Raw genomic sequence first — 17,052 nt, 5'->3', positions numbered from 1 at the left:
TGGGCAGAGGGGTAGTGATGGCGGCGGCAGGAGGGGTGCGGGTGCTGCCCGCCTCGCCCAACTGGTACAGCAGCCGCTGCAGCGACGCCAGCAGCGACGGCCGCCTCTTCGGCTTCGCGGCGAGGCACCGCGTCTGCCTGCTGGAGATCGGCGGCGCCGCACCTAAGTTCTACGGTACCGTTACAGCGGGATGCCGGGCCCCGAGTTTCCCTGTTTTATACGAGCCCCACGGGGCCGCGCTTCCGCCGGGAGCTGCCGGTCGGACACGTGGGGGGCGGCGGGACCCATGGAGAGGGGGGGATGCTGAGGATCTCATGGGGGTCTGATGGCGGTCTCTGTCGGTGCAGGAGAGCTGATCGGGCACACGGAAAGGATCTCCGGATTCGCGTTTTGCCACTGCCCCGGGCAGAGCAGCCTCTGCGCCACCAGCTCCGACGATGGGAGCGTCAAAATCTGGGATACGGAGGCGCTGGCTCCCGTGGTGGAGCACAGTCGGCACCAGGTGGGGTGTCCCCGGGGGCCGCGGTGCTGGGGAGGTGGAAGAAGGTAGGGAGGGATGTTCGGGTGTTGCACACAGAGCGGAGTAATGTCGCTGTAACCACGGTTGAATTTAACCGGAGAAGCTGTGGCTGCCCCATCCCTGGCAGTGTTCAAGGCCAGGTTGGACACAGGGCTTGGAGCAACCTGCTCTAGTGGAAGGTGTCCCTGCCCGTGGCAGGGGGTTGGAACTGGATGAGCTTTAAGGTCCTTTCCAACCCAAACCAGTCTGGGAATTGATGATTTCAAAACCAATGAAATAAAAAACACTGAACGCTTCTGGCCAGCTTTTTGTTGTAGCCTTAGGCCAGTGGTGTTGTTACATCACCTTAATAAGCTGTTGGTTACCATCAAAGCCTCAGTAAGTGCCTGTGCTTGTAGTGTGTACTCATTGCACTTAACCCAGCTTGCTTTAAATCTGTTCAGCAAGTTACTGTTTCACAGAAGACAGACCAGCATTTGAACAATTATTTGACTCAGGACACCATATCGGCCAATGCCCAGAAGAACTGCAACCCTCTAGAACAAACCCAGCTGATGCTGGGGTGTACTTACAGATTATTTTCTATCTGTTATTCCATGTTAGATGGTAGCAAAACAGCTTTGAAATGTATTCAATCCTCTTCTCTTCAGAACACGATTTCAGCGCTGCACTGGTCACCTCTTGTGAAAGATCTGATTGTGTCTGGTGATGAAAAAGGAGTCATTGTTTGTTACTGGTACAACAGAAGTGACAGCCAGCAGTTCTTCCCTGAGCCTCGGACAGTTTTCTGTCTCACTTGTTCGCCTCATCATGAAAACCTGGTGGCAATTGGGTAAGTATTCGTTAAGTTTTGTTTTCCATTCTTCTTATGCAAGAACCTTATTGTGAGTTTTTGCTACACAGTTGTAAGGTTAATTTTAAGTGGTTTTCTGGTATAGAACAAACTAGAAATAACATTTAGATTTGGTAAACCTGCCAGACCCAGAAATCTGTAACAGTGTAAGGGCCCAGGTTTGGTTTGCTGCTGTGGAGTATCTTAAAACTGTAATTTTTTTTATTAGACTTGACTGGAAGCTGTATTACTAATGAATTGCTGTCATTCTTTAAGCCAAATATACTGGGTCTTGAACAGGTAGCTGCAGGTACACCAGTGCTAAATGGAGCTCCCCTGGACCGTTAGGCTACTGCTGGTCCCCTTGTGGCTTGTGATTTGGCTTCTCTGAAATACAGTAATGGTGATCCTAGTAAAGAGCTTGAAAATTGACTTAGGTTTTATTCCAAAAGGATCCAAGAATCTCTTCATTAATTTAAATCTCTGGTTTTAGCTACAAGGATGGCATGGTGGTTATAATTGATATCAGCAGGAAAAGAGAAGTACTGCATCGGCTGAGAGGCCATGACGATGAAATACATTGTCTGGCCTGGTGCCCTGTGTCTGGTGAAGAAAGGTTATCTGCTTGGCAAGATGAGCTCCCAGGTATGTAGAACTGATTAATAGTTTATAAAGTTGGGTTTAGTTTGTGTAAATGTCCTTCTAGTACATTGAATTCCTTATAGAAAGTCAGAAAGTCGCTAAGCAAAGGCAACTGATAAATTCAGTAATGTATATTCTGCTAAAAATCAATATATTTTCAGGTAATTTCTATAAAGCTTTGACTTTTCAAGTATAATAACATGACTTCAATGGTATTCAGTTGTTCCTTCAGAGGAAGGCGAAGTTCCAAATGGGGAGCTGACACCGGACACAACCACGAAGAAAGGTTGTTACCTGGCTTCAGGAAGCAAAGATCAGACCATACGAATATGGAGCTGCACTAGAGGCAGAAGTGAGTAAGACTGATAATGTGAGATAACAGTAGGTGGAAGAACTCTCTAAATGCAGCCTTGATTGGTTAACTTGATAGTATAAAGCATGGGGAGCATACTTCAGATTGACATGACTTCTTTTTCTCTCCGAGAATGTTGATGTGTTTGATGTTGAGGGTCTAAATGATCCATCTTGCTTCCATAGGTGTAATGACTTTGAAATTGCCACCCACAAAGAGAAGAGGTGGAGCTGTTGATCCCACTGTTAAGGAGCGCATTTGGCTGACTGTTCACTGGCCGCCTGGGCATCCCACTGAAATTGTATCCAGCTGTTTTGGGTAAGCAGGGCACACAAAGCCTGGGTACCAGCAATAGCTGTGGATTCATTTATTGATCCTTAAGGAAGAACTAGGTAGGAAACGCTGACGTCCCTTTCTTCCTTCCTAGTATAACTAGAGAGAATACAGACCAAGAGTTAACGTGTGAGTTCAGACTTCTAGAAAACTACTAGTCCTGTAATTTATCTGATAATCGAACTTAATATTGACTGCTAATGGTACTTACTGGGGTTTTGTCCATCTACTGGGAGGAAATGACGTCAGTTTTCAGTCTAATAACTAAGGATATGGCTTGTAGGGTGAAAGTTGCATGTGTATATCTGCTTATAGTTGCACGATGAGGATGTGTGTCAAGCTGTATTACTCTTGTACTTGCAATACGTATACATGTAATATAGCATCTATTATTATATTAACCTATATTACAATTTTGGAGTGAACAATGAAGTACACATTTACATCTTGCAGAGGAGAACTGCTGCTCTGGGATTTGACCCAGTCTGGCAAACGCAAGTGGACTCTTCTAGGATCTTCAGAAGGACAAAATCACTCCCGCATTGTGTTCAATCTGAGTTCTGTGAAGCACCAAGACAAAGAGCTGCTTTTTTCCATTTCAATGGACAGAGATGTAAGAACCATTCATAAAGTTAACATAAAAACAGCCCTACCTGTACACTTTGACTGAATGAGCCTACCTCATTTAGGGCCGCAGATTTTGTCCTACAGTTGGTTTACTGCAGCTTTTTGTAACACCATTGCTTAAAATTTGTCTGAGTTCATGTGTATATTTTTGTTAGTTTATAAGCTCAACCCTTACCATGTTGGCTTGAATCATTACGACATTCTAGACGTGAATGGTAAGCATTTAATAAGGGAGTTTACCATCTTTTTCCTGAAAGTTTCATTTTAAAAAGGTCTTTTTCCTTCTTAAAATCACTTACTTGGTATAAACTAAAGGGGTTTTGGTTTTGTTTTGGTTTGGTTTTTAACTTTCTGCCTTTTCCAGGCAGGAGAGTGCCTCGTATTTTTAAGTTAGAAGAGGATCATAGGATTAAAATGTAGTCATTTTGTCCATTCCATTACAGTCTTCCAGCTGTTGCAGCCCTGTCTGTGACATGTAACCTTTAGGGTGTAGACCACACACTAAGTCAGGCCTTGAATCTGACCTTTTATCTCACTCATGCTTTGCTTTTCCTTGTCATACCAGTCTCTCTAACCATTCCTTTTTCCTTACTCTTCAGGTGAAGTGCTGGGACCTATCAACTCTTGATTGTACCTGGACCATGCCCTCCCTTGGGGGATTTGTCTATAGTCTTGCCTTCTCCCCTGTGGACACGGGCTGTCTTGCCATTGGTGTTGGAGACAGCATGATCCGGGTGTGGAATACTTTGTCCATGAACAATATTTATGATGTTAAAACCTTCTGGCAAAGCATAAAGTCCAAAGTTACAGCAGTAAGTGTCCTTTTGAGTCCCTCTTTTTTTATCTTTTCACTCCCATTTTTTTCTTTCACTCCAAAGAAGTTTCTTCCCAACTAACAATATATAAAGCCAGGTTGTTCCTTTTGTACTTGATTCTTTTGGTACACAATGCATTTTAGAATCTGGCAACAAATTTTCACCTACCCTAGGTACTTGCGTTACATCTAGTGAAATCAGCTGAACTCCTGCTGGCTGTTTCACTGCTCTTTGACTTTTGTCCTCCTTCATGATCCTTCGTTTCTTTATCCATGGCTGCCCTGGCTCTGCTAGGAAGTTTGACATGCTCAAAACCCAACATGGATGTCTTCAGTTGGGTTTAACCAGTGGTTAGCCAGAGGCTACTGCCTGGTGAAATTGCTCACAAGAGGAAAACATGGGAGTTATTCACCAAAAGTTTTCTCACCATTCTACCACAGTCTCCATTTCTATTTTGTAAGGCTAATGTCAAATAGTATTTCAGTGATTTTAATCCCTTTCATCTTATCCCATTATAGCTGCTAGGGGGAGAGCCTTTGCTCATAGCAGAGTGATCAAATCAAGTGGCTGTAGTTGTAGTTTGTGTCATTCTGAGTCTCTTTCTGTTTTGCTTGCAGTTATCCTGGCATCCAACTAAGGAAGGCTGCTTGGCTTTTGGAACAGATGATGGAAAAGTTGGAGTATTTGACACCTTCTCCGGCAGGTAAGAAAGTAGCTTTCAAATCCATTAGTGTCAGATCCGGCTGGTACGTTACCATGCAGAGGGGCTGTGGTCTTTTCTGAGGTGTATCTTCACTGTTTAACAAGAGTAGGATTAAATTAAAACTAGTCAAACAGTTGGATTGTCAGTGCATCTTTTAATCTCTCCATTATTATTTGTTAGCTTCTGAGGTAATCTTTAGTTAAAATGCATCACCAGAAATCCCCTGTGCAAGAACATCAGTTGTAGAAGATGTTAGCCAGAAAGGCATTTTCAGAGAATGAAAAGCAACATGCAAGTAAAGGTCATCAGAACAATTTTGTTATGATTTTAGTAGTGTCCTGCAGGAGATGCTAAGGAAGGCTTGGCTGTGCCATGGCTTTAGGATGTTAAAGCACCTGGTGTCTTATTTCACCACTGGAAATATGTTGCTTTTATTTTGTATTCTTCTCTGCTGAAATCTGACTGTCTCTGCTTCCTTATCTCCCTGCCTAGTGCTAAGAATAAGCCACCTCAGATCTCCAGTACGTACCACAGGAAGACCGTATACACATTAGCTTGGGGGCCTCCAACACCTCCTCTGTCTCCTGGTGAGTCTTCCAGTGCCTTGTGACAAAGTAGAATATCCATGCAGAGCATACAGATGCCATGATGTTGGTATAGCATCCCTTCATAGGAAAAGGAGCCCTATTTACTTGGTAGCAATCCTTTCTAGCAGCTAAGGATGCATTCTGCTGAAGGAGCTGTTAATAGTTTTGCAAGGGAGCAAAACAACCTTTTCCAGTTTGAAATCTAGGAGCTTCAGGAAATAGGTGTGCACCACACCTCTGTTCTTACTTCAGGGTGTTACAGACCAGTAACTGTCTGCACTGGCTTCCTGCAAATATGTGTTCCTTAGCTCCAGAAATCTGTTTCTACCATGTGAACTGATCAAAACAACTCCATTAGCTCTTCACAACTTGAATTTAAGGACTAAACTTTAAAGGGAGTTTTAATGATTGCAGTGATGATATTATGGAGAGTTCTGCTGGTAGAAGCAGAGGATTGAATTGTGAGAATTTTAGTCAGTTTCAGTACAGGCAACTGAAGCATATCTATATCCTTTTAAAATGTTTTGATTTATAGTAGGAGTGATTCCTTCTGGGAAGACTGATGAAGAACGTGGTATATTTAGCTTTTTTTTCTCCATTGGATAGGAGGAGACGGTGAGCAGCCCTCTGTAACGTTATATAGTTGTGCTGGAGAAGGTATTGTTTTTCAACACAACCCCTGGAAGCTTAATGGAGAGGCAAATGACATCAACAAAGTCATCCGAGACACTAATTCAATCAAAGTGAGTACAGTTTTGAGGGGGTTTTATGGATTCATGGTAACCAAATCATAGTTTCTATGCCCTTGTAGTTGTAGGTTTCTGATTTTGCCTTCATGATATATCTGTAACAAATTAAAAGTTTGAAACCCAGTCTCCACAGATGAACTTCAGACATGTATTGACTCAAACCATTTAAACAGTTTGTGCTTGTCTCTGAAAAAGGGTCTCTTTTCCCCCTGATCTCAACATGCGCATCTGTTTCCAGCATCAGTTACTCCATTTTCTTAACCAGAAAAATGAAATTGAAATAGAGTCTGGTTTTAAAGCTGTGTGTGGCTGTTCGAAACAATCAGTTCATACAGAGCTTTCTAGTTTCAAAGCACTTGAAATAATGTCCTGAATAATGTCCTGAATAATTGCTACTCCATCCAGTTGCACATCTTGCCCTGTTGAATGAATGTGAAAGAGATTGAAGAGTTTTTGTTTTCTTTCTACAGCACAAACTGCCTGCACGTACAGAGATCAGCTGGAAGCCAGATGGCAAACTCTTGGCTCTTGGAAATGAAGATGGGTATGTGTCACTTGAAGGTTAAGGTGGTTTATGTGCTGATCTGTCATGAAGCAAAAGTACTTTTTGTTGCCCTGGTTTGTCTCTGTTTTTTCACTGATGATGTATTTGAATTGCGATAATACAGCATTCCTTGCTGTTAGCTGGTTTAGTGCTCTTGGCATGGAGGATCCACATCATCATGTTAAATTACTTTTTAAGGATCCACTCATGATTAAAATGTGCTTTTGCTGATGTGCTAAGGGAGGGTTTGAGTTGAATCCAGAAAAGAAACTCATTTAGTTATTCTCTTTCATATTCTGTAATTCTGCTCATGCAGGATAACAGAAAATTCCCATTTTCACTGACTGCTGGAATTCTTACACTTTTGTTCTTACTTTCCAGCTCAATTGAAATATTCCAGGCACCAAACTTGAAGTTGCTCTGCACTATCCAGCAGCATCATAAACTGATTAATGCTATTCGTTGGCATCACGAGCATGGGAGCCAGCCAGAGCTGAGTTACCTGATAGCTTCAGGCTCAATCAATGCCACTATTTATGTGCATAATCTGAAGAGCGTCATAGGTAACAGATTATATCCCAAGTTTTGGCATCTTGTTCTGGTTTACTCCCAGTTTGTTTTGCTGCCCATACCTGATGCTTTTCTTTCTTGTTTCAGAGAGCACTTCAGAAAGTCCTCTGACAATAGCAGAGCCTTTTCGAACTCTGGCTGGGCACACAGCTAAAATCACAAGTCTCTCTTGGAGCCCCCACCATGAGGGAAGATTGGTGTCTGCTTGCTATGATGGTACTGCTCAGGTATTGCTCTACAGCCTCTTAGACGTGTACTTCTAGATCATCCATTGTATAGTGTTTTAGAGCTGACTAAGCAACAAAGCTTTTGTGACATAAATGACTGAAGTAGTGCACCTTTACCCTTGGGAACCATATCCTGGTTCTGGATACATGATTGCAGGTATCTGTATGGTTTTGCAACTCACAAATTGATCTGTAAGTCCAGTTGTTACCATTTTCATATTGGCACTTTTAGATCCTTAAAAAAGATGTTACACAAACGTACCAAAGGCAAACAAAGGAGGCTCTGATTTTTCTCCATGGTAGTATTTGAAATACCTGTTCAACACTCATAGAGAAGGTCCTACAAGTGCAAATCACTGAAGAGAAAATGCAGAGTATTAAGGAAGATGAGACTTTCTGAGTAACTGGATTTCTTCCTTGTTTCTAAGGTATGGGATGTTATGAAGGAAGAGCCACTCTGCAACTACCGAGGGCACCAGGGCCGGCTACTGAGTGTCCAGTGGTCTCCAGTGGATCCAGATTCTGTTTATACAGGAGCAGACGATTTTTCTGTTCACAAATGGCACATTTCAAAGCAGGAGCATACACGGCCTCCTCAAGGTAAGCATATTCAAACGTCAGATCCTTTCCTGAACACGATGTTGGAACTGGGAAATAGAGGGTTGCCACACTACTGTGATATGATAAATTCCAATGCTGAATTCCAAAGAATAAACTGTATCTAGGTTTAAATTGAGTTGTATCCTTACTTGGAAACTAATTGTTGATCTCTACAGATAATACCCAGGTAACTTTTGCAACCTTTTACAGGCAAAAAGAGTATAGAATTGGAGAAAAAAAGAAGTATGCAGCCAAAAGTCAAAGCCAAGAAGAAGAAAAAGCCTATAGGAAAGAGCCCAGGCAAGCAGGATCCAAGTGATGCCATGAATGGAGATGAGAGCGCAAGGGAAATGTTGCCAGAGGAAAATGGAGTGTCGGACCATGAAGGAGAAAAAGAAGCTCAGGAGGCAGAGTTGCCTGATAAAGTCTCCACAACTCGTAATAATCAAATCATCTTAGTTCAATGGTTCCCAGACTGTTCAGTGCTCAGATCATCATCAAGTTCAATATTTTCATGGAGATTTTCTCATAATACCTATTGAAATAGTCCTGGTGAAGAAGTATGGTTCTGGAATGTATTTAATCATTTTCTAAACTAATTTGGGCTGAAACAATGTCATTTTTGATCAGTGTTGCCTTCTGGTCATAAATCTTAAAATACTGGTGGACCTTCGTTAGTGTCTGTTGACACCTTATTCAGCTTTCTGACAGTTCTGTAATGTTTTCTTAATACTTACTTGTCCTAAAAAGCTATTCAGTGCCATGACAAAACAAAGCTTACTTTCTGCGTATTTCAGAATCCATGTAATGGGATGTGAATATGTCTTAAGAGTTCTGCTGTGGGCTCTTTCATGAATTGTTTTTCCTTTTTTTTTTTTATCAGTTACCTCCACGGTGTCCAAGGATACATCTTCCTCTGCATATGATTATTCATCACTAAGCTTGCCAAAGCCTTTTGTGACCCAGAAAGCCATTCCTGTGAGGAAGGATCCACCTAAAGAGAAAGCAAGTTAGTATGTTTCAGGTCCTGCACCAAGGTCCTCATTCTAGGCACTCTCAGAGCGCTTTTAAAATCTCTTGAGCATTTTAAGTTGCTGCTTCTTTTACCTGCCGTGATTGTCAGCTGTTCAATGTGGGCTTAGATGCTGCCTTTTAGTTGCTAGTTTCACTCCAGGCAACATGGGCAGAAAACTATGCCAAGTGATCAGTATTCAGAAGTCATAATAGAAGTGCATGTGGCACTTGGCATCTGGTTTTTGTTTTCCTGTGTGAGGAAGAGGGGGTTTGGAATACTCTGAACTGGAGAGTTCTGCTGTAGGAAACTCTTGTAGCTCTGCAGCAGCAAGTAAAATGTCTGATTTTTCAGCTCCTGATGCTTCTCTGAAGAAGAGGAAGCCTCGTTCTATTCTACCCTTCAGCACATTCCTGGACCACAGATCAAAAGACGAAATGCATCAAGACTGCTTGAGGCTGGCTGCATGTCTGAAAACCAAAGGTATCAGTCTAAAATTAAATTACTTGGAGGATAGGGGCTCAGAAGTATTCAGAAGCACATGTCCAAGAACTTGACTTTGACCAGTAAGCATTATCTTTATAAAATCCTTCCCTTTATCCAAGTGTGTGACTAGTTGTGGTCTCTTACCTGACTTCTGCAGTGTTCCAGCACTCTGTAGCCACTCCAGCCAGGTTTTGAGTAGGATACAGCCAGGCTTTGATTTGTGGAGATAGAGTAGAATTCTCTGTTCATGTGCAAAGTGTTTTCACCTGCAGAGGCATAATATGGGCAGGAGAAAATAAACCATGAGGAAGGTGTTAGTCTTCTCACAGTATTGCTTCTTAGAGCATGCAAAGGGATATGCTATGTTTCAGTTAGAATAAATGCTCTGCACATATATGGTCCTGATCAAACGTAGAAGTAAGTTCTAGGTGCTCATCTGACAGAACATAGAAGACTAAAGTATTTGCCACCAGTTGAGTGCAATGTAGTAGTAGAGTGACATGGCAGGTCCCAGTTCCCAGTATTGTACCAACTATTCAATATTCATTCTTCTTACCTGGTTTAGATCATAATGAAGATGTGTCCCCTGACCTCAAGGATCGCATCCACTTGGGGCTGTTCACAGACAGGGCTTCTCTGCACAAAATGATTGACGTGGAAGGTAAGTGGAATAATGAATCCACTTTGACAATACGTCCATTGTAACTTATGTTCCAGGAGAAAACAGATTGGGAAAAATGCTTGAATAATGCTGTTGCATTCCAGCTGATTGGAAGTGTGTTTGCTTCCAACAGGAAAACATCACTTGGAGAATGGACATCCAGATCTCTTTCAGCAGCTCATGTTGTGGAAGGGAGATATGAAGGGTGTCCTCCAGGCAGCTGCTGAGAGGGGAGAGCTGACAGACCAGCTGGTGGCCATCTCACCCATGGGTATGTTTGGTCTTATAACACATAAGCAGATGGAATTAGCTGCCAAGGGAAGCCTCCTTCTGATTGCTCAGGGTTGGAAACTCGTGATTGTTCCAGACTGGAAGCTGCTTCTTTAACTGCCTGATAACAAAAATCAAACACAAAACACATCCTATTTATGACTGAGACCTGAATATTTCCACATAGGGATAGCAGGAAACAGAGTGGCTTCCTTTGGGACTCCTTGAAGGAGCAGGCCCTTACTTCCAAGCATAAAGTTGGTACTTTGTAATATGTTGTGGTCCTTCCAGCTGCCTGATGTTTTAAATATGCTTTAAACTTACTTTACTGGTAGTGAAACCCCTACAGTTGGTTAAGAAACTAGCCTGAGGCAGAGAAGAGGTACATGATGTCATCCCACAGGAGTTCTTCCAGTTTTAAAACTTTGTCTTCTGTTTTGCAGTTGGGTATCAGGCCTGGGTTTGGACGGTAGAAGCCTTTGCAAAGCAGCTGTGTTTTCAGGAGCAGTATGTGAAGGCTGCCTCCCATCTCCTCTCCATCCATAAAGTGTATGAGGCCATTGACCTCCTGAGAGTGAACCAGTTTTACAGGTTGCTGTACATTTATGTTTTCTAATGGGTTAGATTTGATATTTGGGTTCACTTTTTGTACACAGTCAATTAACTTCCCTATCTTGCTTCTTTTACATGCATTAGGGAAGCAATTGTAATTGCTAAGGCCAGGTTGCGTCCAGAAGATCCAATGCTGAAGGATCTCTACACGAGCTGGGCAGCAGTATTAGAAAAGGATGGTCATTATGCTATGGCTGCCAAATGGTGAGTGGGACTGGGAAGAAGAATTGGTTCCATGCCTGAAACAAAGAAGGTTCTTGGTCTGTAGTAGCTGAAATCAGTTAACTGGTCTGGTTGTTATTTGTCTGAAGTGGTTTCTGAGCCTGATCTCACTTGACTCCCTCTAACATAGGTGGGAAAAGAAGCTCCAGAGGGCATTTTAGAGCAGAAGGTACAAATGCTGTACTTCAGGAGAGCCAGCTCCTTCCATAGGCATTACTGGAAGTCTTTGAAAATGAGTCTAGCAAGAGTAAGAGTAGGATGTCTATGAAGAGACTATAGGGTGTTCCCAACCTTTGCACTGAAAATGTGCAGTGTAGCACATGTATCCTGATCACTGGGTCATACTGCTCCAGTCAGATTGTTTCAAATTTGTGACTACCAAAATTACTAGCACTGCTTGAAATACTTTGGCTTGGAATAATGTCGTTTGCTTGATACTGATTCCAGTTCTGGCTTATGTTCACTCTTGTGAAAGTATTCAGCTGAAATCCAGAGAAATGCAGTAAGGATAAACTACCGTAACCTTCTTTCTTGAGTCTATCTATTTCTATTCCTCATCCAAGCCATGCATGGTGTGCACATCACCGGAGGTTTCAGTCCAGATTATTAGGCTGTGTGACTTCCCCTTTGTAGCTTTGCAGCAGATCAGGTACTGTATGTCTGTTGTAAACTCTGGTGAAGCAAAGTGATGACAGCTCTGAGAACCTGTGGAAAATACAGGTTTATCTCTAATTGTGTGTGCTGCAATACAACTCAAAACCAGTATTTAAGTACTAACCAAGTTGACTTGCCTTTCTCTCTTTTCAGTTATTTGGGGGCTTCCTCACCCTATGATGCAGTTAAGGTGCTGGCAAAAAAGGGGGATGTGACATCCCTTAAAACTGCTGCTGAGCTTGCGCTGATATCTGGAGAGGAAGAGTTGTCAGCAACTTTGTCTTTCAGATGTGCCCAGGACCTGCTGCTATCCAGGAACTGGGTGGGAGCTCAGGAAGTCCTTCAGCAACATAAAACTCTATTTGTGAGTTTGGTAGTTTCCTCTCAGCTTTCTTTAGTGTTGTCTCACTTCAGATTAACATGTACCTCTGCAGAGGCAAAGGGCTCATGGTGGGGTAACAGTCTATCACCAAGCTGCTGCTAGCCATGATGTTCCTACGTTTGTCTATCTGCAGTGGTCAATAAGGGATTGCTTTCTTTGGGCAGCAGCTCAGTGCTCTTGATTTATTTATTTTTCTTCCTTGTTAAAGGGACAGAGACTTGTTTTCTGCCTTAATGAACTGCTTTGCAAGTGCCTTAGTGAAAGAAATCCCTGCAACCGAAAGAGCCCCGTACCTCCCTGCTATCACAGCTGGGAGCTCAACAGAGAGGCCTCATTTTTGGACATGGTGATAGAAGTGTGGCAGAAGGTACTGGGCATGGACACCACTGAACAAGCCACATGTGCATGGGAGCAGCTGCACAGTGTTGAGCATCCTCCTTCTACCAGCAACACACACCCAAAGCAGGTAAATGGATTTAGATCCATATGCACACTAAGCTTTACTATGGCATATGCAGGAAAACACAGCCCATGGTGCTGTGCCAGCCGTTCCTAAGGGCTGATGTTGGCACCCTGCTGCAGAATGAGGCTATAGTGTGGGAGATTATAGGCAGCTGGGTCAGCTTGCATACCCACCAGTTTGTCTACATTTGTTTCTGTGCATAGTAAGAACTATATGGTTCTATATAAAATTTTTATATAAAATATATATTTATATATATTTATTATATTTATATAAAATATATATTTATATTAAATATATATAAATATATATTTATATTTATATAAAATTTTATATAAAACTATATAAAACTATATAATATGGTGTCGGTGATGAGCACTGAGATGTGCTGGCTGTGACTGGCATAGCTGAGTGGGCTTGGCACTGAGTCAGGGCTTTGTGTCAAGCTGTTGGAGTCAGGGCTGCTTGTTGTTAAAACAATCTGGAGTTCAGAAGGTCTGTTCATTGTCTGGTGCTCCTGCAGCTCTTGTCATTGACCTTTGATGTGCTCCCATCTCTCATCTGTTTAATAGGACACAAGGAAGCACAGCTGCTGAGTTTACCATTATAAGTAATGTTGAAGTGCTCTATCACCTGTGTAAAGACGACTGCATAAATTGCACTGTTGTTAAAACTGCTTTTGGTTAAGTGCTGTGTTTTTTTGCTCCTCCTCAATGTTCATACTTTACAGTATTTATCATGCTCCCTGGTGCTTCCTGTAGGTGCTTTTCCATATCTCCCATGACCTGAGCCTTGCAGCCCTGAGCTGTCAGAGCGCTACTTGGCATGAGGCAGTGAAGAGTATTCTTGGAGCTGTGACCCGCAGTTATGATGCTGGTAATTTCACTCTGATGCAAGAGATTTGCAGGATCATCCTTCCTGAAGGTAAGGTTCTTCTTGTGTATCTCTTGGCACTGACAGACAGGAGGATCTTCCCTATAAGTGTCCATTATTATCAGTAGGCATAATAACGCTTGGAAGGAGCAAGACAAACCCATATCTGTGGAAACCTGTGGAATTTGGCTAGTGCAAGGGCCATTGGGGTGTCAGAATTCAGACATGCAGTCTCATGCTAGAACAGAGTACTGTGTTTAAGATGCCAGAGATGTCTGCCTTTGCTTCCTTGCTTCCTGCACAACTCCACCAGCATCTGAGTAACTCTCTGGTTTGGATCTCCAGGATAGCTGTTAATTTACCAAACCTGCTCTTTTTCTTCAGAAAGTTCTAGAACATATTTGTAATCTTTGTTGATTTTTGTTTTTTGTTACTAGGCTGTGATAACTTGAGACACAAACTGGACAGCACACATCCTCAGAGCATGGATGCTTGCAGAAGTTTAGAGGGTTTTGTGGCTTACGGACTGCTGTATGACCTCTGGTGGAACCCACCCAAAAACTCCCTTGCCTCACAAAAGGCTGGTTTGGATCCTGTGCTGTGTCCCAGTGAGCGAACAGGTCTTGAGAAAAGTTACATTTCAGGTCAGTCGTCCTCTGAAGAAGCTCCTGATCAAAGTGCAGTTGAGATGGATGAAACTTGCTGCCATACAACTGAAGTTCAGAGAAGCGAGGCAGAAAGTGATTCAAGAGCTACCTCGGTTGATTTAGTAGACAGACAGTCAGAACTGAATGGCTGCAAAGTGCTTCTTGTAGAAGAGATTGCTGCTTTACAGAACACCCAGAGAGATATAGCTGAGATCCAGCAGATTTTAGCAGATATGATCCGTCAGCATCAGCAGGAGAGGAATAATCTCCAGGAAAACACAACTGGAAGCACCCAGGAAAGTAACCTGGAACAAAGTTCAGAGACTGAATCAGACAAACCACACTCTGACAGCAACCAGCTGAATGGGTAAGCTTCAGAACATGAATGAATGGATTGAAAGTTTTGCTGTTTATGTATGTTTGTGCAGCAGATTTCTTGCTTAGCTCAGATTGCCTCTAATCTCAAGCTCATCACCCAGGGACACTTCAACATACAGGTTTCAACACTTCAGAAGTCTTGCATTTTTCTGGGTCTCAGCCACGATGTGCATTCACTTACTGCAGCTGGAGAATTCCCCGATACACAGAGTCTGTTGTTAACAGTGAATAAATAGGGCAGCCTGAAAAGGGGAGGGATAATGAAAAGGTCAAGTGTGGTCCAAGAGGTCTGTCTGTTTGCTGAACGGTTACTTAGGACTTTGGCAAGAATGAGCTAGAGCATGTTACACTTGTCCAGCTCTCTCCTGTGCTTGCTGTACAAGGAGAGGCGATGTGGTCAGTTAAGCAAACCAGTTGCTCACAACACCTGCTCTTTTCTTGACAGTAAGGATGAAGTAAAGCAACCAATTACACTACCTGAGCTCACAAAGCAACTTCTGAAAGCAAAGGAGAAACTAGCAGAATTTCCAGACAATTTGAAGGTAAGTTTTCAGAAGAGGCATTGTGGTTCTGGAAAAAGACAGTCTTTTTGTAAGGGCAGCCTCCTCATAGAATCCCTTTCATACAGAAAGTAAGGAACAGTGACTTTCTTTCTGATCCTGTGGCAGTTTTGAGAGAGAATTGACACATGGCATCAGGGTGATAACTTTCTTTAAACTATGAGTTTCTCCATGCAGTTGGAAAGTATAGGTAAAGATCCTGCATGGAAAAATTTAGTGAGATATTCATAGAGTCATAGAATGATTTGTGTTGGAAGGGTATTCTGAATGAATCTCTCCCATGCATTTTAGAAGCAATCCCTTGCTACTTAGAATTAATTATGTAAACAAAATCATTGTGATAAACAGATCGTAAATTTAAGGTATAAAATGGCCTTTAGGAGCTATAAAAACTACACATCACATATTTGAAAACAGTGTTGCCTAGGTTGTCTCATCCCCTGTGTTCTCCAGTCTATAATATAACTAAAGGTAATCATGGTGATTGTGCAAAAGGGGGCAAACCTGGTTATAGGTAATGCTAATACACTGGAAGAAGATTCAAAAATACATTCAGTTTATGACTATCTGTTCTAAAGATACTGCAGAGCAGTGTCTTTGGAGAGCTGCTGCCTCAAGTATGTTATAGCTGAACAATTATGATTGAAAGACATCACCTCATGTTTGTTGTCTTGCAGATCTTCCCATTCCCCGATGTGCTGGAGTGCTGTCTTGTGTTCCTTCACACTGGGTCTCAGTGTCCTCCTAAGCTGTGGGAACAGGCTCTGGATCTCCTTAGGAACCATGGCAGTGCTGGTGCCTACAGGAAAGGTGGCAGGAGGTTCTTGACGTGACATCTTGAGACCACACTGTCTCCCTTGAGCCGCCTACACTACCACGGCTCTTCTTTCTTCAAGTGAAGGCTTATTTTGATGGCTGGGGTAATTTTGGATAAAACCACAATAAATCGCTTGCAGTCAACTACTACTCCTTAAGGAGATTATGTTAGCAAATTGCAAGGCAGTAGGTTGTGGGCTTGAACTGTATACAGGACTTTTGTATAGTCTTTTTTTATTTGATGGTAGTTATGCCAATGAAAGCTCTTACTACTGACATGCAAGAGAAACAGTTTGGAGCAGCTATATGTGTCTTTCAGCAGAAAAGGAATAGTAGCTATCCTGAAGAAAAACAGCGGTTTCTGTAAGCAAACGGCCCTTTACCCGAGTATTGTTCTTAAAACTATTGTGCGTTTATCTTCCCTCCTTTCAATAAAGTCTTCTACCAGCATGAACTGGCATTTCATTTGATGTATAGAAATCAGTATCAGTCAAGGGCACAGGCACTGAAAATAAGCCTGGGGTGGTTTTGTTGTTAAACATACTCTGTAAATCAAAGTTAGTAGGTAAGACAAGTGTGCTATGATTTAGCTTTGCATGGTGAAGCCACCTGTACAGCATAAAAGGGAGGGTGAGATCTATATTTGTTTCCAGCACAACTAGCAAAAGGTAAGGGATTTTTCCAGGTCAAGAAAAGTCCCTGCTTTTGGCAACATCCATGGCTGAACAAACTGCTTTCTGCTCCAGCAGGGGTAAATGTAAGGTACTGTATCAAGTTCTCTAGAAAAGATGCTGTTTTAGAAGTGCCAAAACCAACCCTAGATTATGGGGTCTTGAACATTCAACATTTCAACCACTCTTACAGCTTACCTGGAGGGCTTTGCCTGTCTTGTTAGCAAAACTAACTCTTCTTAAG

The 17,052-nt window shown here is 42.5% G+C and overlaps 1 protein-coding gene across 3 annotated transcripts; it reads left to right on the top strand.

Moving 5' to 3' along the window:
• Positions 1-17: 17 nt before the first annotated feature.
• GEMIN5 (gem nuclear organelle associated protein 5) lies at positions 18-16,664 on the top strand (the record flags this gene model as incomplete). Of its 3 annotated transcripts, none has more annotated exons than XR_013957810.1 (28): positions 18-174; positions 348-502; positions 1,171-1,352; positions 1,846-1,997; positions 2,215-2,346; positions 2,532-2,664; positions 3,133-3,292; positions 3,906-4,118; positions 4,739-4,824; positions 5,317-5,411; positions 6,018-6,154; positions 6,631-6,704; positions 7,086-7,267; positions 7,362-7,501; positions 7,930-8,101; positions 8,312-8,539; positions 8,985-9,110; positions 9,468-9,596; positions 10,165-10,260; positions 10,394-10,531; positions 10,974-11,121; positions 11,227-11,346; positions 12,172-12,382; positions 12,609-12,866; positions 13,625-13,787; positions 14,174-14,750; positions 15,211-15,303; positions 15,999-16,043. XR_013957810.1 is itself a non-coding variant. In XM_080627273.1 (28 exons), 28 exons carry the CDS (start codon positions 18-20, stop codon positions 16,152-16,154), a joined length of 4,614 nt encoding a protein of 1,537 aa, XP_080483399.1. In that variant the 3' UTR covers positions 16,155-16,664. The 3 variants fall into 3 exon arrangements, 2 of the variants coding, with proteins under 2 accessions (XP_080483399.1, XP_080483398.1); XM_080627273.1 differs by having other exon boundaries at positions 6,021-6,154; positions 15,207-15,303; positions 15,999-16,664; XM_080627272.1 differs by having other exon boundaries at positions 15,207-15,303; positions 15,999-16,664.
• Between the last annotated feature and the right edge of the window lie 388 nt (positions 16,665-17,052).

This window comes from Psittacula echo (assembly GCF_963264785.1).
Source record: "Psittacula echo genome assembly, chromosome: 11".
Classification (NCBI taxonomy): domain Eukaryota; kingdom Metazoa; phylum Chordata; class Aves; order Psittaciformes; family Psittacidae; genus Psittacula; species Psittacula echo.
The sequence above is the reverse complement of the archived record's forward strand: the minus strand, read 5'-3'. Positions and strand labels throughout refer to the sequence as shown.